The sequence below is a fragment of the Zootoca vivipara genome, chromosome 7 (genome assembly GCF_963506605.1).
Source record: "Zootoca vivipara chromosome 7, rZooViv1.1, whole genome shotgun sequence".
NCBI lineage: Eukaryota > Metazoa > Chordata > Lepidosauria > Squamata > Lacertidae > Zootoca > Zootoca vivipara.
In genome coordinates, this window is record NC_083282.1 from 47,500,997 (window position 1) to 47,521,950 (window position 20,954).

The following is a 20,954-nucleotide window of genomic DNA, read 5'->3' on the forward strand; positions in this document are numbered from 1 at the left end:
TCTCTCTCTCTCTCTCGGTAAAAAGAGCAGAAGATAAAAAGGAAGTCGGGGCTGGTTGCTATGGAGACGGCGTCCTGGTCGCATGGCGAGAGGGCGGGGGAGGTGGGGAACTCTAACCGGAAGAGGAAATACACGGAAACCGGAAGTAGTGCTGAGCCGTTCCGCGTGGTTTCTGAACCAGCGGCTGGCTGGAGTCGTGGAGGGGGCCTGCAGAAGAGGAGTCCTTGTAAGACCAAGTCTATAGTCGTATGTACGGTTTACGTAGGAGTAAGCGCTATTGAATACAGCGGGGGCTCCTTCCGAGCAGCATTATAAAACGGTTTCTAGGGAGGGAAGAAGCCCCAGGTTCGGCTTAATACAACGTTAGGAATGTTTTGGGGCGGCAGGTGGAAGTTCAACACGTGGAGCATTCCCGGAATTTAAATGTATGCCGTTTCTCCGTCTTTTACCAGCCTGGCCGCGGGGAGGCAGGGAAGCAATACCAATCTCTCCAGTGGAGAAATTGAAGGTAAAGCGCACTTTCTGTGTTGTTTTTTTTCGTTCTTTGTGTAGCTCGGTGGATTCGAGGCACCCCAAAGCACAGTGTGCAATGCCTCACGTAGAAATGGAGGAAGGCTTCTCGTCATCGGATTCGGAAGAGTCCCTTGTCACTGACCGAGAGGTAAGTTTAGTGCTGTGATCATGCTGCACTGGAGTGTGGCCAGGATGTTGGTTATGGCTGGTGATGTTTAGCTCATTTCTCTGTAGTCTGCTGTGGAGGGCTACACTTCATTTCTTACAAGGGTTGTAGACAGGACTATATTTATATAATAGTAATACCTTAAAATTAAAATTTATATAGGGCATTTCCCTATATAAATATCTTTACTTGCATGTAGAAGCAACACAGGGACAGCAGGGCTAATCCATGTTAGCTAGAGCTGCTCATGTGATGGTGCAACACCAGGCAACACTGAAATTCTCTCCATAGTAAATCGTGCAGGGAGCTTCCACAACCCATTTCATGGGTTCATCATATATTACATACTTTTTTGGTTTTTTAAGTAAGTAGCCCTGTATTATTGTTCATATTGTAAGTAAGCAGCGGAGGTGGAAAGAATAGCAGCTTGCCTAGTTGTTTTGTGACTAGAGTGAAATTTGAGTTAGTAGCTTACCGGCTCCTAGCCACCAATGCCTGTTCACAGTAGCACGCCACAGTGCACTGTCAGTACAGCATCTAAAGCAAAGCGTGCTTACACAGGTTAGATAGAGAGCTGCTTTGTCTAATCACTTGCAATTTGAGTGCTTCATTTTAGGGTTCCTCCCACTTGTGCTCCTGTGTGCTTTGTTTCTTACTTTTTCCAAGGTTTCTGTTATTAAGGGTTTGGGGTGGGTGAGCTAACATCCTTCTGTTTCAGCATTCTGGGATGTTGCTGATTTTATCACTTTTCTTCCTTATAGCTCCAAGACGCATTTTCCAAAGGTTCACTAAAGCCAGGCCTAAACATTGTGCTAGAGGGACAGCCAAAAGCTTTCAACAATGTGGTGAGTGCTGTATGATCATGACCTTTGTGGGATTAATTTGTGTGGGCAGATTGAGCTTCCTTTGGCATACCATTTAGCCAGAGTAAAATTGTTCAGCCACTCAGTTCAGTCAGTCTGCTGCACTGAACCTTTAAACTGAATTCCTGGCATCTATAGTCCTCTTCATTTTTTGGAATGGCTTGGGCTTATTTATCTGTATGCTTGGTGAGTCTTACTTTTTAGATTGGGCATCACCCACCACTTACATGGTAACTTAATAATGCTGTACTTGCTTGGACCATCAAGACATGTTGGAAGTGGGGCAAGAAAAAAAGTTGACACTTATTTGACTACACTGTATCAAAATTAGAGTGGTACCATGTTCTGCAGGCTGATAAAACTACTTAAGCTATTCAGTTTCCTTCAAATTTATAGGGGAAATTCTGTATTGGTCTCTATTTGTGTTGTCATTGTTAAGACTGAAGCACTAGGAGGAGCTTGAGGCTCAAAAACCTCCGGCATCTGTTTTGATAGAGAGCAGAAGACAATGCATCTTTTGGGGTGGGAGTATCAGGACATGGTCTATTTGGGGAGGAGAGATTCCTAGTTCTGCATTGGTTGGCATGTTAGTTTTTGTGTAGAAGATTTTTGTGTTGCATTTAATGCACAATTAATATGCTCTTTTCTAGGATGGATTGAAGCAGTGCTTGTCTGAATTCCAGAAACACCTGGCCTGGATTGAAAGGCTTGATGTCACCTCTCATTTGGAAACAAGTGCCACAAATGCAGCTTCTAGTCAAACACTTGACAAAGATGATGTTGACCCCGAGGATGACTTCAAGAGAGAGATGAGCTTGTAAGTCTGTGTATAGGAAGTAGAGCTGCTTCTTATCAGCCTGGTGTGTTGAGCTTTTAGCTTTTTTCAGCCATATGCACAATGGAACAATATGTTAGTAGTTCAAGAGTTTTTTTATTGTCCAATGGAAGAAGTAACAATTTACTAATGGCCCAATGGCTGCTTGCATATAACATCTTAATACATTATCCTGTGTTCCCAGCTATCGTCAAGCCCAAGCATCTGTTTTAGAAGCTTTGCCTCGGCTGCATAAGTTCAAAATCCCTACTAGGCGGCCTGATGACTATTTTGCAGAGATGGCAAAATCTGATCAGCAGATGCAGAAGGTAAGATGCATGGTTCTCTTCTTTTCTCATCTGGCTGCTATAATGGATATGTTAACAGTTGCTGGCCATATACAAAATTGTGTCACATTGGGTCTGGTATTTTGATGGTGCTTGATCATAGTGCATCAGCAAATGAAGAAAAAAAGCTTTAGCAAAGATCTTCTCAGTGCATAATACTACAGATCATGAATTGTTAATTGAAAAATGGTTAATAAAAGGTCATAAAAAGCTTGCTTGTGGGCATTTTCAGCTTGTACTGAACTCTTAAGAAAGAGGGACTATAATGAAGATTGATTTTGTGTGGAACATAATGCTGCTGTCACATACAATGTTGGGTATGGGGTAAATGTGTGTAGTTTAGGGAGACAGGTCTTGCAGCCTCAGTTGGGACCTGTGCCAGGCCTAGTAAAGGTTCCCATCCCTGCTGCATATTTTCTTGGGCCTTCAGAATAAAGAATTAGCCGTGGATTCTGTAGCAATTCTTTGGCAGCAATATGTCCTTATCGAGCTCTTTAGAGAACTGTCATTTTTTCTGTATTAACAAAATGATGCATCTAAGGCCATGGCTGCATTTTGAGGCATTAATAGTGAATGTGTGCGTCTGCTCTTGCCTCTCCCTTTGGTCATTAAGTATCCAAGAAATAATGGTGGGTTATGAGTTTCTGGCATGATGCTTTTTCTTGTCTTGTGTGACCTCGCTGGAGAAAGACAGCAACTTTTGCCCAACAGTTATAGAGTCTGAGTAGTCCTAAACAGCTGAAGCAATTGTCAAAATTCACATTTAGGAGTGCAGCACACTCTAAGCTGCTTTGGTTTTCATTTCTGAAATTAAAAAGAGCATCCTTGCCACAAACAAGCAGATTTTCATAGTCACAAATTCAGGGGACCTGCCTTCATCTGCATAAAAAGCACATTGGTTGCTCTCTCTCAATTAGATTCGGCATAAGCTGAAGAGTAAACAAGAAGCAATGGAAAAGTCTGAAAGAGCCAAACAGCTCCGTGCCCTGAGAAAATACGGCAAAAAGGTGAGAAAAATGGGGACAAAAACATAGGTGCCCCCTTGGAATGGAGGAAGCGGGAAAGACACACCCATTGTTTTTATTGGCAATCTCAGCATTGGAATCCTTTGGCAGAAGTATCTAGAAGTATCATGAACAGGACTCCTAGGGTGTGGGAAGGATACATGTGTGTGCAAAAAAGGGGAGCATTTTGGAAAGGACTGGGGTACTGTGGAAGGAAAGGCTCACTTTTTATTTCTGGTTGGTAGGTCCAAACTGAGGTGCTGCAGAAGAGGCAGAAGGAGAAATCCACAATGCTGAATGCAATCAAGAAATACCAGAAAGGTGAGGCATTCCATTCCCACTTTATCCTTCACTACTCCCCCCCCCCCAACCCTTACTACAGCAGCAGAAAATTGTAGCCCTCTTCAGGCATTCCACTTGCATGTAAAAGCAACATGAGAGAGGGAATAAGTATGCTCAGCTCCATCACAGTCCCTCCACAACTTGGGAGGGGGCACACTTCTGAAGCAGGGAGCTTCCTGGGTTGTGGAAGCTCCCTGCATGATTCAGAGCTCTGCTGTCCCCGTGTTGCTTTTGCATGCAAGTAGAATACCTAAAGGAAGGCTTCTGTGTAGTCCATGTTGCATTAACAACAACAATTTATTATTTATACCCCGCCCATCTGGCTGGGTTTCCCCAGCCACTCTGGGCGGCTTCCAACCAAATATTAAAAACAATACACCATCAAACATTAAAAGCAGGGCCTCCTTCAGTTGTCTTTTAAAAGTAAAATAGTTGCTTATTGCCTTGGGCCGCATCTGGCCCCCGGGCCTTAGTTTGCCTACTCATGGTCTAAATGCTGCACAATATTCATGTGCATAGATATACATACCCCTTTGGGTGATAAAGCAAGCTTTCCTGCAGTGTTTGTCCTGGAGCTTCTTTTCTGGCTTGGCATGCAGCTCATTTATTCTGTCTTTTATGCAGGTCTTTCAGACAAGCTGGACTTCTTGGAAGGTGAAAAAGCACCAGCAACTCAGGGAAAGAAGGAAGGGGCTGGAGGCCAGCATAAAAATAAAGGGTAAGGTCTATGAAGTGCAGGGATGTCTACTAAGACTTGCATTTCTTTTGCTTTACCATGAATAGGTCTTTTATTGCAGTGTTTCCCAACCTTGTGCCTCCAGCTGTTTTCGGACTACAATTCCCATCATTCCTGACCACTGGTCTTGCTAGCTAGGGATGATGGGAATTGTAGTCTCAAAACATCTGGAGGCACAAGGTTGGGAAACACTGTTTTATTTGATCAGTTTTGTTTTGTTTCGTGTTTAAGTTCTAAGTCCTTCTAATAACAAAAGTTGATCCATTAGCAGAGCACTGGAGGGGGAGCGAGGCGGCAGCGATGGGGTTGGATTGGCCAAAGGTGTCCCTATGCCCAGCTCTCTCAGCTAAAGCAGCCTCCTGCTAGCTGATGGCAACTGAGTGGCGTGTCATTCCGTTGATGTGGCACTGCCCCTTTCATTTGCAAATGCATGTGCACAAGTGTTGTCAGTGAGGTGCCTGCTGGTGACAGTGACTGAAATTCTCCAAAATGGTGTTTTGGAGGTGGGGAGGGGCTGAGCTGGCTACCTGGATCCCAAGTTGATCTCACTGCCATCACACCGACGGCATTGGAGCCCAAGATAAAAATGTAACTTCTTTCATACCTAACATCTAAGACTAATGCCCCCAGAACACTTGATCACTACAGCTAAACTAGCCTAGTAAGACTGAACTGTCTGAGACCTACAACCTTAGAACTGTTGCTGTTTGGGTGCACAGAAAAAGCAAACTGACTACTGGCTTCCAGTGTTTCTGTTTGATGCTGAATGAGTAGTCTTTGCCGTTAGGTGTCTGGCAAAGTGGGAAGCGGGTTGTGAAGTGTCAGGATGGGGTGTGCTGCTTAAAATAATGATGTACTGAAGTTGGAATAATTCCTTTTGAGGGCAGGGAGAAAAAAATAAAAATGTGTGCAGTTTTTGGGGAGAGAGATGGCCAAGTACCCAGCCATAATTAGCTGGTTGTTTTTCTTTCAGCCCGAGTGCCAAACGACGCTACAAGAATCAGAAATTTGGTTTTGGTGGCAAGAAGAAAGGGTCAAAATGGAACACTCGAGAAAGTCACAATGATACCTCCAACTTCCGTGCTAGTGTGGCCCACCACAAGGGTCCTGGGAAAGCAGGGAAAAAGGGTGCCAATGTGAGTACCTGCCATGAATTGTTTTTATTTAGACATTTAATTTTAATGAACAGAAGTCGGTTATAATAAATTACCAATGCATTCATATAATTTGGAGGGATTTTAATCAGGCTACACTTAGGGTTTAGAGTGGGCTGTGTTTTAATGTCTTAGTATTTATTTATGGCTGCTGTTTATTACGTTGAGGGTGTGTGTTTGAGTTTTACTTACATTGCTTTATATACTGCTATCTCCTTTTTTAGTGAACTTTGTAAGGCAGGGTATAAATTCATTAAATTTATAAGTGCATAAATTAAATGATTAAAATTTATCAGGGTGTCTTCTGCTGGCATAAATAAAAATTAGCTAACAGCTGCCAACTGGGAAAATCTTGCTGTAATCTGGCTGCTAGTGGAGCATTCGCTGAGCTGGTTCACACCTCACATTAAGCCACAGTAACAAGTAAACCATGGCGTTCTGTGAATGAGCAACAAGCAGGACTGTTCAGTCCCTTTGCCCTGCCTGGACTCAGAAAAGCAACCCACAAGGTGTGGCTTGCCATTACATGTGAACCAGTCCATTGTGGTACACAGCTCCCCCTCTCCCTCCCTGCCATCACCCTTTCCCTTGTACAGTATAGCTAAGGTAGTAGAATGATAACATTCAACTTGTATCTCATTTTAGAAGAGGCCTGGCAAGAAGGTGAGGCAGAAAATGAAGAACCGTTCCCGATAATGAGTACAATGGGTGACCTTTCCTTCTTCGTGAAGTGTGACTCCCTACGGAACGTTGGCGTGAAATGATGCTGACCTGGACAACATAGCTGTTCAGATTGCCATTCAGAGTCAGCAAGTGGTACTGCCTGACACTGGGTGTACTCACTTCTCGTACATAAATAACAAGCAGGTGCTTCTGGTTTCCTATATTTCATACTGATTTGGTCTTTCTTGCTCCTCCTTGTGCAAGATTGTGAATTAAAAAGTCTTGATAGCTTGATCATCCGTGTCAGGTTGGGAGAGATCCTTTCTGGTTTGCATTGTGTCTCACTAAATCCTTCAATTTTTTTGGTACCTCATACATAACATCATACTGTGTGCTCCTCCTTGTCACCCAGCAGTGGTGCATGCAGAGTACTAAGCAACAGCTTTTGTATTTCTGCCACTATGACTTCCTTTGCTAAGGGCATTGATTGGGTCTTCCTCTTCCCTTCAACAGCAGAAACTGGTGGTCTACCAGCAAACAATCACATGAACTACTGCTGCTGCTCATACCACAGCTTCTGGTTGAGAAACAGATTGTCCTATCCACCCAACATAAAAACTGATGATTTGTACAAAATGAATATGGTGGCAGAAAGAATAGCAGGCAGTTTCAGGTCAGGTTTATTGTAATACTAAATGTTCATATCACACAGGACTTTCCTTTCCTAAACCCACTGCCTTGTACCCTGTGTCTTATGATTCTGCAATAATTAAAAGATGGAGACCATGGAAGTCTGGAAGCCTAAATTTATGTCTACGGTCCTTCCCTCGTAAGTCCTGCAATGCTGTGTTCCTTTATCGCTTATCTTTTGTCATCTCGTTCAGGCGCCACATAGCAGCCATGTATCTGGTGATTTCAGTGCTCCGACTTGGGAAGTATAGCCTTCTGTCATTCCGGTTTATACTGCTCTGTAAATGAGAATATTAACATAGTATAAGAACATCTGGCATAAGGGAGGAGCTAGGAATTGAATATTTCACTCAAACTATCTCCCCATTTGGTGAAAAGTCTAGATTCTGATAGCCAACCAGGTACTCCCTACAAACTTTCAAAGCTTTCTCCATAGCTATAACAGCTTAAAATTATTTTTCTGTAAAGTCTGGATTATTAAAATGACAGACAACTACACACACTTCCCAAGAAGCTCCTTAAAAACCCACTTACCAAAGGTGCGGAAAACCAGCCGATTTCTTGGCTTGTTGTTTGTGGTTCTGTATATTTCTTGTTTGGTTCAAGTGCAGCATGATGAATTAGTTTCAGGAACTTAGCTATAGGGTTAAAGCATTGGCAATGAGACTCACTTAGTGTAGACTGGGTGCAAAGCACTTAGATTGCACTGAAATTTTTAGATGTGATGATGCTACAGTGCTCTGTTAAAGACTATTGATTTCAATGTTTGTTCTGCTTGCATAACTTATTAGCTTGCACCTGATGTTTTGACATACTTTATTCATTTATTTCACAATGTATATGCTGCCTTTCATGGTCAAGTCTCTCAAGTTGGCTTGCATCAAACAACAACAAACAACCAACAAAATTAATCATATACCAATAATACCTACCACCTACCACCTCAAAAAAATGTTAGAGGAGTTGAACATGCTGTTGGTTCCTGCTGTGAATGAGGAACGACAGCTGCTTTGCCTGTTCTGTGAGCAGCATTGCAAGAAAGTTGATATATCTCGTTCTGTGTGTGTCAAACATCTAGAAACCCTATGGCAAACCTAGTAAAAATGCAATTGAATTTTCTTTGTATTTAATGACAAGGTCATAGGATAGGATAGCCCACCCTTTGGCAACCTAGTGCCCTCTAGATGCTTGGGACAACAACTTCCATCAGCCCCAGCCAGTACAATTGTCCTGGTTGGAGCTGATGAAGAGTTGTCATCCAAAACAGCTGGAGGGCATGAGCTTTGTGAAAGCTGGGATAGCTGGAATTAATACTTCCAAATAACACACTCTTAACTTGTGCTATGGCTTTGTCTTGTTTCTCTTATTTTCACTCAGGCCTAAATTACGTAACAAAAGTGGCTTGTTTCCTATTATTTCCAGTAAGTCTTGTACCCTGGCCCTGATTCTAAATTTCCAGGCACTACTCTTCTGCATAGAGTATAGCAACTGCAACCTGATGATGCCTATGCTGCCATGCTCTCGCTCTGTAGATGCATGACAGGAGAATGAAGCTTGGGAAAGATCTTCAGTGAAGTTCACATCTTCTCTAAGGCAGGCAGGAGGCCTGCATTGTACTGGTAAAATGGGATGACTACAGTATTTTGTATAATTTAATAGAGCTTGCATAAAACCTCAATTCCCAAAGACATGTTCTCTTGGCTGCTCTACATTTTGCCTTTCCAAAAAGGTTAGCTGTCACTGGCCTTAAGCTAACTTCATTGTTGTCCCAAAAGGCTTAACTATATTACAACAGTATGTGCTGGCAATAATTCAAGTTACAAAAAGGCCACAAACCAGTGTCTTCTGAAGCCAGTATTCTGGATAAAGGCATTTCAACATAACAAGCACCATTTAGGTCTCTCAAAACCCTTAGAAAGGTAAAGAATTAAAAAGATGAAATGGGAACTAATGAATCTAGTTGTTACTTTTAATGAAATAATATTAAGTTGGAAGTCAAATTTGATAGTATCACAATAAAAAAATTCCTTCAGTAGCACCTTAAAAACCAACTAAGTTTATATTTTGGTATGAGCTTTCGTGTGCATGCACACTTCTTCAGTATCTGAAGAAGTGTGCATGCACACGAAAGCTCATACCAAAATATAAACTTAGTTGGTCTTTAAGGTGCTACTGAAGGAATTTTTTTATTTTGCTTCGACTCAGACCAACACGGCTACCTACCTGTAACTTGATAGTATCACGTGAGGCTAGGTAAGTTGGGGTTTGTTGCTTTGAATATTGAAGCTTGTGCTTTTAAATATTTATTTGCAAAATATATCATTAAGAAAAAACATAATGGCAGTGAATTTTTTCTTAACTTGAAAGTTTCAATACTCCAACATACATGGAAATGAATTGATCCAATAAAAGATCGATCCCAAGAAACAAGAAATTCAAAAATTGGAGCTATCAGCTGTCTCTTGCCACATTCCACTGCAGATTGTATACTATAATGCTTCTTGGTTTACAGAGGGAGAAAGAGAGTGAAGTTTGACGTTTAGACTTCAGTATGGTGCTACATACTTTGCCTTCTTTTATTCATGCGGCAAAACATTTCATAAATGGAGTACTCCTCTCTGTTTCACTAACTTAAATGTTAACTGTTTAAAAGCATGTGCTTACCATCTGCAGGTTCCTCTAAGTTATCATGCCAAGAGGTAGGCTTTCGAGTTATGGTGTAAACTAAAGGTAAAAGCAAGATAAGGCAAATTAATCACTAGATAACCTTACGCAAGGGCAGAGGGAAACTAACAAAACTTAGAAATTTATCATTCTTTCTCCACACCACCCCTCTTTGGCAGGAATTTAGGCCTTTTTATTAAATGCAGGTTTTCAAAGAGCCGCAAGGATATTTGGGGGACAACAGTTGGGGGTCCCACAGATAGGCATGGGAGACACTACAAAGCCAGTTGATCCTTTTAGAGGAAAAGACTGGCACTTGGGATCAAAACTATTAGAGATTAGTGTAATATGTCAGTTTCCAGAGGGGTAGGCCTGTTAGGGTATGTTTACATTAGTGGCTTAAAATGCAGCAAGTGTTTCAAGCTGCATTTGCACAGTAGTGTTCACATTGGAGATAGGGCGGGGTTGTCTTCCCGCATGTGAGATCTTTTCGATTTCTTGCCCCTGCAATGCCCACCTTCCAACTCCTATTCATGAAGCTGTCGTCTGTATAAGTGTCGAGCAATCTGGGCATGTGAGATAGCTGTCTCAAATGTTCACATTGCTGTTTACTCCCCCCCCCCAATCCAGTTTTCCAGCCAGATTAAAGTAATTTGGGAGGGAGGATGGGAAATGCATCAAACAATAGTATTTGTCAAAGTACAAGATCACTATGGATTGTGGCTAACGTCGTGTGAATGCAGCTTCAAAAAGTAGTGGGTGCCTTGGATGGGGAGTAAGCAGTAATGTGAACATATCCTTAGTATGTAGAGGCAAAAGGATCTTGTAACAAGCTTTTTTGATGTGTTCATGAAACAACTCTTTGTAAGTCATCTTGATTGAGTTTTAGGATTGCAATTTGCAAATCCAGGTACTGTACACAGAAAACTGCAAAGATGTTACCAACAAATGGCTCTATTCTATGAATCCCTCCTGAATTCAGTTTGGCACTGAGAATGTGGTTTAGGAATATAGGAAGCTGCCTTTTATCAAGTCAGACTATTGGTCCATGATATACCACAGTATTGTCCACACCAGCTGGCAACAGCTCTCCAGGATTTCAGGCAGGTTTTTCTCCTAGCCTCACCTAGAGATGCTGGGGATTGAAGCTGAGACCTTCTGCAAGCACTGAGCTACAGCCCCTCCCCTCTAGTTATTGCACCTCTACACGGCTCTGATCCTATGGAGATCTAACCGCTCATATTGCAGCTCATATTTCTGCTTGGGAATTTAAGGTGCACTTTGTGATAACACAAATTGCTATTGCTGTGAGGGTCAGTCTGCATACATTTAAGCTCTTAATTCAACTGCCAATACCGCTTTTGCATTCCTTTGCAACTTGTTTCCACCGCAACCTACAACTCTCCCTCCTTTAACACGGATGTGTGTGTCGGCGCGCGCCAGAAACCTGTGGATCACACTCTTTAAAGTGCCACAGACCCCTCTGGTGGCAGTGGTGGTGGTTGGGTTTTTTTTGTTTTAGTTTACAGCAAGTGACTTGACCTAGAAATGTTTGACAACTAGCACCCAAACACGGTTCATTCGTGGAAAGGGGAAAAAATAGAGCCAACTGGAGTCAAGAGCCAGAGGACTCCCTTAGACCTAACTGGGAAGCTCCGTCTGCCCATGAGAAGGGGAGAAGTCTCCCCTCCCCCCGGTACCCCCGTACCCGTCATCAGGGGGTTCATCGCGTATTCCGTCTGCAGGCGCTGGCATCGTAGCTCCTTCCGGACCGTCTCACAGAAGATCTTGTTCTGGCTTACTGGGTCCAACGGTTCCCTTGGGACCCGCGCGGCTCCTGCCATGGGCCGCTATCTGGGGGGGAGGCTATTTAGAACGTGCCTGGAGCTCCCCGAAATGCCCTTCGTGTATGTGCGGGCGGAGTTTCCCCTCCTTTTCGTATCGTAGCAACCGAGCGGATTCTGACCGCGCCCCTTCTCTTTTTCATTGGCCGAGGAGTTAAATCTCCCGCAGCGCTGATTGGCTGCTGCGACCCCCGTTAAAGGTTTGAATCCGCTTGCGGCAGAAGCGAAGGCACTACTGGAAGAGTTATTTAGGCACATGGGAGAAATCAGTGGCTGTCTAAATCAACGCGAAAGGGAAAGGCAGCAAGAAGACGGCGTCTTTTCAGTACAGACATTTTAGCTGGTCGGTCTCGACTTCTGTGTTGCTTGCCTCCTCGTTTTCAGTCGGACGGAATGCAACCAGGCTCCGTATCGGACGGTCGGGTTCGCTGCACCGTAGCGATCGAGCACTTGGGTGCTGCAGCAGCCCCGAATCGTGTGCTTCTCCGCGATGCTTGGGTCACGCTGGGCCGGGACGAGTTCCATGAGCTGGTTCTGCAAGTGGCCAGCGCCGGCGGTCCGGGGCGCCCCCAGAACTTCCCCTTGCGGCTGGGTGAAGTGCGGCTGTTCACACGCTTCATGAAGGAGGGGAAGAGCTCGGTGCAGCTTGGGCCAAACCACAATCAGGTGCAGCTGCTGCTCTCTAATTGTCCTCCGGATCGGCTGCGCCGCTTTGTCCAGACGCTGCGCATCAAGCACGCAGCCGCACAGAGGGGAACCAGGCCTGTGGCCGAGCGAACGCGGCTTCTCGCTAGCCTCCCGCGGACGTTCGACACGGTAAGCCCGGTGCAGACTCGCGACTTGCAGCAGGCGAGCGCCCGGCAGGCTCTGACTGACGTGACAAGCACTCCGCGGAAAGGTCAGCCCTTACGCTGCGCGTCTCGGAAGCGGATCCGGACCGAGTCAGTCGATGGGAAACAGGTGAGGCGGCTGCTGCCGGAAAGCATGATCTAGCTGGGAGTTGGATCTGTCCACAATAAAAGGATCTCTGGCCGCCCAGGTATTGCTGGACTCCAACCCCCATCACCCCTGGCCTGGCAGTGCTGGCTGGGACTGGTAGGAGTTGTAGTCCAAGGATACCCAGAGGTTTCCCGTCCTTGGCATAAGAGTGGTGGCTAGTTTCTGAAGAAGTGGACCTACCCACCTGCTAATCCAGGATGCTGAAGTTGTGGTTATGCAAAGTGACAGATTCATGCACTCCTTAAGCACTTTAGAAACTCACTTAGCAAGTTCCATAACTGAGGCCACCACAGAGTAGGTCCTTTCTCCAATGCATGCTGGTCTTACTGGCAGAAACCTGAGCAGAACCTCCAAAGTAGTATGGGCAAGGTCAAATTATTATTTTATTTTAATGTAAGACTTCTTTGGTCCAATTGAAATTCAAATAAGGATCCCTCTGGATAAGAGAGGCGTTCTCCTCTCTGGCTGCTATAATCAAGAGAGATGGGATGGAAAGCTCTCATGAGCACTTTGGATTCAGAGGAGTTTGCCTTTTGGGGAATGTGTTCAGTTCTGTTATGCAGGCAGGAAGTCCTAGGTTCAACCCACAGAATCTCCAGGTGGGGCTAACCCCCCCCCCCTGTCTGAAGCTGCTCCCAGTCAGTGGATACAGTACTGAGCAAGATGATCCACTGGTCTGACTCAACATAAGGCAGGTTTCTGTGCTCTCTTCAGGTGGCTGAAAAGCAGCAGGTGAAGAAGACTTTGTCTATGTGCTCCCGAGCAAAACTCTCCCAGGAACAGTCAATGGTGCTGAATGCGGTGCTGAGTGGCAAGAATGTTTTCTTCACAGGCAGTGCTGGTGAGAGAAGAGGGTCAAGGAGGGTCTGTGTGTTTGCAGGTTAGAGGCTGTAGTGGCTTCATCTACTATGTTGGGAATCTCACATTCCTTCCAGGACTGAACAAACCTGGGATTTAGGGTGAAGGAAGTTTGGTGGTTCTGATGTTTCTCTCTTTTTTGGGGGGTAGTGGCATGGGGCAGGTGGAGATTTATGAGAGGTAAGTACCATTGAGTCGACTTTGATTTACAATCTAGGTCTCACTTCTGAAACTGATCAAGTTTTACACCTGCCTCTTGCCATTTAAATGGTTCCGCTTTGAAGGGAAGTATGAATGGTGTTGGAATAATTGTAAAACTGAAATTTAGATTGTGTGCCTCTAAATACAAGGACTCTCTCTGTAGGGACTGGGAAATCCTACCTGCTGAAAAAGATCGTGGCCTCGCTGCCTCCAAACAGCACTTATGCCACAGCCAGCACAGGGGTGGCAGCCTGTCAGATTGGTGGCACTACTCTCCATGCCTTTGCAGGTAACTGGGATCCTGGGAAGCGAGAAAGGGCCTAGTGGTGGGTTACTGCTGACATACTCTTTCCCCTCTCCTTTGATAGGTATTGGGTCAGGGAAGGCGTCCCTACATCAGTGCATTGAGCTGGCTCAGAGACCCGGAATTCGGCAGCAATGGCTGAACAGCCGCCATCTGATCATAGATGAAATCTCTATGGTAGAGGGGGATTTCTTTGATAAACTGGAGGCAGTAGCTAGGTGGGTGGAGACTTCCTTTTGGGGGATATTGCTGCACTTGCATTAATCCTGTGTGTACATGGCTTTGAGGAGGGTATTAAAAAGGCAGAAGACAAAACATTGCATGCCGTGTTTTTCCGAAAATAAGACACCCGTCTTATATTTATTTTTCCTCAAAAAACCAACTATGGCTTATTTTCAGGGGATGTCTTATTTTCCCCCTCCTCCTGCCGTGGCCGGCATTGCTGCTGCGGCTATCACTATGTCTTATTTTCGGGGTATGGCTTATATTCTTTGAATGCTTAAAAATCCTGCTATGGCTTATTTTATGCCTACGACTTAAAATAGGGAAAACAGGGTAGTTGTTTTAAAGTTCTGCCTAAGCAGGCACTTGATGCAACTCTGCAGCAAACAGTCCCACACTCACTTTGCCCATGTATACGCTTCAGTCCCACATCTAGTTTTGGTAACGCTGTGGCCAGTGCCCACCCAGAGCTTCCAGTCAGCATTGCCATCGCTGTGCTTCAGTCCTGTCTGTTTCCCATGCTCCTGTCCATGCACCATAGTTCTAAAATGACTCCTTAAGTATAATGTGGTCCTAGAAGAGGGGTTTGCAGCAATAGAGAGAAGCAGAACTGAATTATATTTGTTACTCTGTCTTAGCGTATGCAGAGCATGTGTAAGTGTTGCAAGGAAAACAGAAACAGGGAATATTCCAGATGCAATTGGATTACAATTCCCATCAGTCCCAAGCAGCATGACCAACAGCCAGGCATCATGGGAACTGCAGTATAATAATAATAATAAATTATAATAAAATTTTATTTATACCCCGCCCTCCCCAGCCAAGGCCGGGCTCAGAGCAGCTAACACCAAATATAAAACAACTAGTTAAAATACAATTCAACAACAAGACTTAAATACATTAAAATTAAATTTAAAAATTAGACAGTAGAAAGTAGAACAACATCTGGAGGGCCACAGGCTTCCCATCCTTGGTCTAGGATATTGCATTTCTTTTCTCTTGGACCAGAATAAGATCAGCTCCCTGAAGGTGTCTCCATTCTCTTTTGGTAGAGCGGTCAGGAAATGTGAGGATCCATTTGGAGGAATCCAACTCATCATATGTGGAGACTTCTTGCAGCTGCCTCCTGTCAGCAAATCCTCCGAGCAGCCCAGGTTCTGTTTCCAGGTGTGCTGCTGTTGCTGTTTGTCACTGCATGCTCCTTGTCACAGGCTGAGCTATAGTTTGATCAAAGGGTTTCCTTCACAGGCAAAGAGCTGGCGCAAGTGTATCCACCTGAACATGGAGCTGACAGAGGTGCGGAGGCAGACTGACAGGGACTTCATTTCTCTTCTGCATACTGTCCGCCTGGGCAGGTGAGATGCCATCCTCCCCCAGCAGAATATCTGGCTAATCTCTTGGGGTGGAAGTTCTATGTCTAGAGAGACCTAACCAAACATTTGAATGCTGATATAGCTGCTTCTGTCAAGTTGGCTGGCCTGCTCCAATACTTCCTTTAAACTCATTGCACTGTTTGAAAATTGGGTCAAGTACTCTTTGAGGAACCATGGAGAAATGCAGGGAGGCACTGGGTTTGGAGGAATGGGGGGGAATTTAGAGGTACAGTGGTGCCTCGACTTACGAATTTAATCCGTTCCGAAGGCAGCTTTGTAGGTTGAAAAATTCGTAAGTTGAAAAGCGCCATTGGAAACGCAATTTCCCATAGGAATGCATTGGAAACGGAAAAATTCCTAAGTCAAAGCAACCCTATCTAAAACCGCTACAGTTTCCGTTCGGATGTCAATAAATTTGTAAGCGTGTGGCCATTTGTCCCATTTGTAAGTCTAAAAATTTGGTTTTTGAGTCGTTTGTAAGTCGAGGTACCACTGTATTGTGTTTGCTGGGGTATTCCTTTACCTGCAAGCATCCTTGGTCACATACTAGCCATGTACAGACTTGATCTCCATGTTTAGGTGCTGGTTACGGCCTCGTGTTCTCATGGAAAGCAATTTGAATGGGCACAGTAGCAAGCTTGATAGTTCTTCATGGTCTTCAATGTTTTTCATCAGATACAAATGTCTTCTTAATTTTAATTGTCCCCATTCAGATGCACAGAGGAGGTTACCAGACAGCTAACTCTAACAGCTACCCATCGGGTGGAGAAAGATGGAATCTTGGCTACCCGGTTATGCACCCACAAGGATGATGTGGAGCTCACAAATGCTAGAAGGCTGGATGAGTTGCCTGGTGAGAATGCTGCAATGACTCCAACTGTGACAAGTAGCCCTTTCCTTTAAGAGACAGACTTCCAACTATGAGCCGGGAACCAACACTTGGGAACTCACCCTGCCCCTCTTTTTTCTGAATAAAACAACATGAGACCATTATAAAATTAGGCAATACATCCTACTGACACCAATAGTTACGTTTTCCAGTCCTGATATTCTTGCCACCACTTTTTGATAGGTGGATACAAGGACACATTTATTTTATTTTATAATATTTTCTTCTGTTGCTGATATCTGGAATCCACAGAAATGGGAAACATATTATGATATGTATTGTCTGGAATTTTGGAAGTTTACAGAATTATGCTTTCGGAATAGTGTGCAGAGCCTAATACTTGGAGCTCAGCTATTGGGAAGTAACCCTTTCAAAACACATCAGGTAGGAGGGATGCAAGTTTTTTACATCTTGTTTGTCTTCTAGGAGAACGAAGAACCTTCAAGGCAGTGGATAGTGACCCTGTACTGGTGAAAACTCTTGATGCACAGTGTCCAGTAAGCAGCATCATTGAACTTAAGCAAGGTGCCCAGGTGAGCATTGCCCAAGCTAGAGGCGGTTCTTTAGTAGGCGATGGAATTTTGCTTCTTTTTTTGGGGGGGGGGGAGATTTTTATGTTATCTACTTCTCACACTAGCGCCACAGTCCTGTAATCTCCACCTTTCCCAAGGGGTCTCACAAAAGGGGTCCCCAACCCTAGGATACTGGAGTCCTCTTGATGCAGAATATGACAGCATAAAGAGCGACAGGCAAATGCAGGCTGGATCTTATAGGAACAGGCAAGCAGAGTAATTGTAAAATGAATGGTTCTATTATATAGTTTGTTTGAGGGAGTAATGGTGGCAGTTACAGGTAATTGCTGACTGTAGCTTGGAATGTCAGCTATAGGCTTGGACACACCTGCAAGCTATTCATATGTGCTCGGTATTTTGCCTGCTGAGCAATTCAGTTTCTCCTTGCATACTATTAATACTGATTTCTCTTACAAATGCGTGGCTGGCTAGCACTGATTATAGCTTCTCAGGAATTGTTACCTGCCCTACCATGGCTAGGTTGGACAGATCTTCACATGACAGAACCTAGAGTATCAGCTGAGTGAAATGAGACTCTTATGGACCCTAGTGGCTCCCAGTTGCTTTCTTTGAGCTGGTTGTGCACTGCTTTCGATAACTTTTAAACCTTAAAACCGGCCATGCCAAATGCCACAGTGTCCTTGACTTTTAAGAGCTGCAACCAGCTGTTAAATATGGGTGGCAAATCTGTGATGCTGTTTAACTGTGATTGTATTGTGACATTAAAGTTTAACTGAGGCCAGTTACCATTTTCAACACATTGTTCACTTTTTTAGACAGATTAGACAGACAGGTTTTTCCCCTGGTCTCATATGTATGTATTTAATATTTCACTGTTTGTTTGGTTATCTACCTTGTGTGCTGCCTTCTTGAAAAGCAGGATAAAAGTGTATACAATGAGTAACACCCAAACAAGTATGAGGCTTTCCCTACCCGAGGAACAGGGTGGGGACATTCTTGTTTGTTTTCAGTGGCGGTTCTTGGGACTCCACTGTTAATGCTGACTATGTACAATAAAGTCGACTGACTGGACAGGAGAAAGCTATGGCGTTTTTCTTCATTAGTAATTTTTACATTCTTTCACTAGGTGATGCTTACTAAGAATCTTGATGTGTCCCAGGGTCTTGTGAATGGGGCTCGTGGAGTTGTGATTGGATTTGAAACAGAAGGAAAAGGTTAGTTTTTGACAGATGCACTTACCACCCATGACTGGGTGTTCTTCAGACTGTCTGAACTGCTCTTCTAGAGTCACAACAAAACTTTGGTAGGTGCCTCTGCACTGTGCCAGAGGAGGTGGATTTTTTTGAGACAGAGTTGCTGCTCTTTGCCATCCAGTTTTTTGTACATGAGCTGCTATTCTATTGGCGTCCCATTTGCAAGAACTCAAGTGGATGAGTTCTAGGCTGCCTTGCAGTATCTCCTTAAAGACAATAGATATTTGGGAGGTTACCTGCCCCTGACTCCTGGGCATAGGAGATCAAAGTTCTGACTTGGCTCTCTTTCTACAGGGCTACCGAAAGTGAGATTTCTGTGTGGCGTCACTAATGTTGTTGGGTTGGAACGATGGGTTTTAAAGGGACCAGCAGGAACTTATCTGAGTCGCCAGCAGCTGCCCCTGAAACTTGCCTGGGCCATTTCCATCCACAAGAGCCAGGTTAGTGATACATTGTGTGATATTCTGTACAAGAACTCAAGACAGTAAAAATGGTCCATAATGGGACCTCTGTAAGGAACTTGTGTTTATCTCTGTATATCTGTACTTAAAGCTCCTACCGAAGTTATTATGGTTCTGGTTGGGCCCCACATCTATGTGGGATCTGTAAGAATCTGCTTATTTGTCTTGTTTTTACTAGTTAATTATAAGTCAGTGGAATCTAGGCAGACCAATCCTGTACACCAATCAAACTCAAGCTGTTTTCCTTGCAACATGTGTCTGTTCTAGAAACACTGGAACATCACCACCTTGCAAACAAAATTATAAAGGATGAGGGAACTGTGGAAATGTTGTTCAGCAATGTTAATTCTTCCGATTTGCCTAATATCCATTTTGCAGAATCAAGCATCATACATAAAATATATAGGTACTTTACTGTACTGGGGGTGCAAATACTTATCAGAATAACTAGGGAGTATCTGCTTCCTGACCGTTTCTCTTTTACTACCGGTAGGGTATGTCTCTGGACTGCGTTGAGATTTCCTTGGCTCGTGTTTTTGAATTTGGCCAGGCTTATGTAGCACTTTCTCGAGCACGTAGCCTTGCAGGTCTTCGTGTTCTGGATTTTGATCCCAAGGTAGTGAGAGCCAATCCATACGTGTTGCAGTTCTACAGGCACTTGAAGAGAGAAAAATTTCTAACCCAGGTAAAGTGATAATCTGCCACTAGGCTACCATAACCATCTGCAATGTAGACATTCTGATTTTGCGTTGTATAAACTGCAAAGGGAGGAGGGTGGGAGAAAGGAAGGGCAATATGGGAGCCTGGAACAAGGGCCACAGGTGACTAATGGCATTGCGAATTAGGGATATCTGGTCACCATTCCTCTGTAACCCTGAAATAGACACAATCTGTCTGCAGCTCTCATTGCAAAATGTATCTTCCCTTCATTTCCCTCTCCAAAAAAGAATATACTGTTACAAGTCCATACTTTATTTAAGAAAAAAGTAGCGGAAGGTCATAGTGAATCCTTGCCCCTTCCTTCCATATGGCAGAAATGTTCTCCTCCGGGGGATCAGTGGCGGAGCAAGCCGACTGGGCATCTGGGGCGGCACACGTGCCCTGTGCCCAGGGGCGGGGCCAGGCAAGCTGGGGGCAGGACGCTCCGTGGGGCCTCCGAGGAGTCTGCCTGCCTCCTCCCACTCAGCCACCCTACAGCTGAGGGAGAGGCAGTGGGCGGACCGTTTGGGGCAGCGCGGAGCCTGCAGGTGCCCAAGCCATTATGTCACTCCCAGGAGAGATGCATGGCTCAGGCACGCTGCAGGCCGCGCGGTGAGTGCCGCCTGGCCTTTTGTCACCCCCCGGGGTGGCCCACCCCCCCCACCCCTTGGGGATCATACCAAGTGTGAGTTGCTGTGTATAACTTGTTACTTTTGTTCTTTAGGCTTTGCTGCACTCCTCTATTCAAGCTAATAAAGAAAATGAAGAAGCTGCCTGAACTTGACATCTTTTTATTCCTCCTTGTACTTTTATTGAATCTACACCACTAAGTGGGAAACTTCTTCCATGGAGAATCAGCTTATGGATTTTCTGCACTGCAGCTCCTGATACTTCCATGATCATTCTGTTTTCTAGCAGTAGAACAACATCCTGGAAACATTTTCCACAGACAATCTATCATAGTCCAAGAGATGAACCTAAAAGCCAATTTTTTAACCAAAATCTATTATTAGGACGGCAGTAAGATTTTCTGCTATCACACCTTCAAGAAGTCTTTTAATTCAAACATCTGCATTGACAGTATTGTACCTATGGCAAGAGTTTGACACTACTTGAATAATAAAGAATGCACTTTATTTTTAAAGGATATAAAAGTGAATGAAATTGCTGCTGTCATGTGTGTATGACATGCCAAGAGTCTGAGTTTACAAAGATGGCATACTAGTTTTCTAGGACTTGCCTGTTACTTACATTCTCTACAGAAGCCTCTTCAAATAAAATAAATAAAGCAAAGGTGCTAAATTGTAGTAATTTGTTAAGCTACTGTGAGGGGCAAGGGATATCGCGAAGCCCCTCCCCTCC

General features: G+C 44.3%; 3 protein-coding genes across 6 annotated transcripts; 2 read left to right on the forward strand and 1 right to left on the reverse strand.

The window, feature by feature from the left end:
- The first annotated feature begins 139 nt into the window (after nt 1-139).
- On the forward strand, nt 140-6,896 carry EBNA1BP2 (EBNA1 binding protein 2). 4 transcript variants are annotated; one of them, XM_035123899.2, is made up of 10 exons: nt 140-250; nt 553-661; nt 1,441-1,524; nt 2,193-2,359; nt 2,562-2,685; nt 3,621-3,710; nt 3,953-4,028; nt 4,674-4,767; nt 5,759-5,921; nt 6,585-6,896. In XM_035123899.2, the coding sequence occupies exons 2-10, from the start codon at nt 590-592 to the stop codon at nt 6,633-6,635; spliced, it is 921 nt and encodes a 306-aa protein (XP_034979790.1). In that variant the 5' UTR covers nt 140-250; nt 553-589; the 3' UTR covers nt 6,636-6,896. The 4 variants fall into 4 exon arrangements, with proteins under 4 accessions (XP_034979790.1, XP_034979788.1, XP_034979789.1 ...); XM_035123897.2 differs by having other exon boundaries at nt 140-246; XM_035123898.2 differs by having other exon boundaries at nt 140-226.
- A 361-nt stretch (nt 6,897-7,257) lies between these two features.
- CFAP144 (cilia and flagella associated protein 144) lies at nt 7,258-11,879 on the reverse strand. Its single transcript, XM_035123902.2, has 4 exons — nt 11,665-11,879; nt 9,957-10,016; nt 7,827-7,930; nt 7,258-7,570 (listed from the first exon to the last, which is right to left on the reverse strand). The coding sequence occupies exons 1-4, from the start codon at nt 11,798-11,800 to the stop codon at nt 7,457-7,459; spliced, it is 414 nt and encodes a 137-aa protein (XP_034979793.1). The 5' UTR covers nt 11,801-11,879; the 3' UTR covers nt 7,258-7,456.
- Nucleotides 11,880-12,055: 176 nt separating this feature from the next.
- Nucleotides 12,056-20,853, forward strand: PIF1 (PIF1 5'-to-3' DNA helicase). Its single transcript, XM_035123283.2, has 12 exons — nt 12,056-12,760; nt 13,514-13,640; nt 14,022-14,147; nt 14,227-14,380; nt 15,437-15,551; nt 15,633-15,739; nt 16,471-16,610; nt 17,073-17,179; nt 18,306-18,393; nt 18,727-18,872; nt 19,387-19,578; nt 20,317-20,853. The coding sequence occupies exons 1-12, from the start codon at nt 12,194-12,196 to the stop codon at nt 20,368-20,370; spliced, it is 1,923 nt and encodes a 640-aa protein (XP_034979174.1). The 5' UTR covers nt 12,056-12,193; the 3' UTR covers nt 20,371-20,853.
- The last annotated feature ends 101 nt before the right edge of the window (nt 20,854-20,954 follow it).

What these genes read in the sequence shown, in the direction of transcription:
- EBNA1BP2 (XM_035123899.2), top strand. Translation starts at nt 590, where the DNA reads ATGCCTCACGTAGAAATGGAGGAAGGCTTCTCGTCATCGGATTCGGAA. An exon ending in CCCTTGTCACTGACCGAGAG is followed by an intron (nt 662 to 1,440) that starts GTAAGTTTAGTG and finishes TCTTCCTTATAG; the next exon opens with CTCCAAGACGCATTTTCCAA. An exon ending in TGAGAAAATACGGCAAAAAG is followed by an intron (nt 3,711 to 3,952) that starts GTGAGAAAAATG and finishes TCTGGTTGGTAG; the next exon opens with GTCCAAACTGAGGTGCTGCA.
- CFAP144 (XM_035123902.2), bottom strand. Translation starts at nt 11,800, where the DNA reads ATGGCAGGAGCCGCGCGGGTCCCAAGGGAACCGTTGGACCCAGTAAGC. An exon ending in GATGAACCCCCTGATGACGG is followed by an intron (nt 10,017 to 11,664) that starts GTACGGGGGTAC and finishes TTTTACCTTTAG; the next exon opens with TTTACACCATAACTCGAAAG. An exon ending in CTTAGAGGAACCTGCAGATG is followed by an intron (nt 7,931 to 9,956) that starts GTAAGCACATGC and finishes TTAACCCTATAG; the next exon opens with CTAAGTTCCTGAAACTAATT.
- PIF1 (XM_035123283.2), top strand. Translation starts at nt 12,194, where the DNA reads ATGCAACCAGGCTCCGTATCGGACGGTCGGGTTCGCTGCACCGTAGCG. An exon ending in AGTCAGTCGATGGGAAACAG is followed by an intron (nt 12,761 to 13,513) that starts GTGAGGCGGCTG and finishes TGCTCTCTTCAG; the next exon opens with GTGGCTGAAAAGCAGCAGGT. An exon ending in CATACTGTCCGCCTGGGCAG is followed by an intron (nt 15,740 to 16,470) that starts GTGAGATGCCAT and finishes GTCCCCATTCAG; the next exon opens with ATGCACAGAGGAGGTTACCA.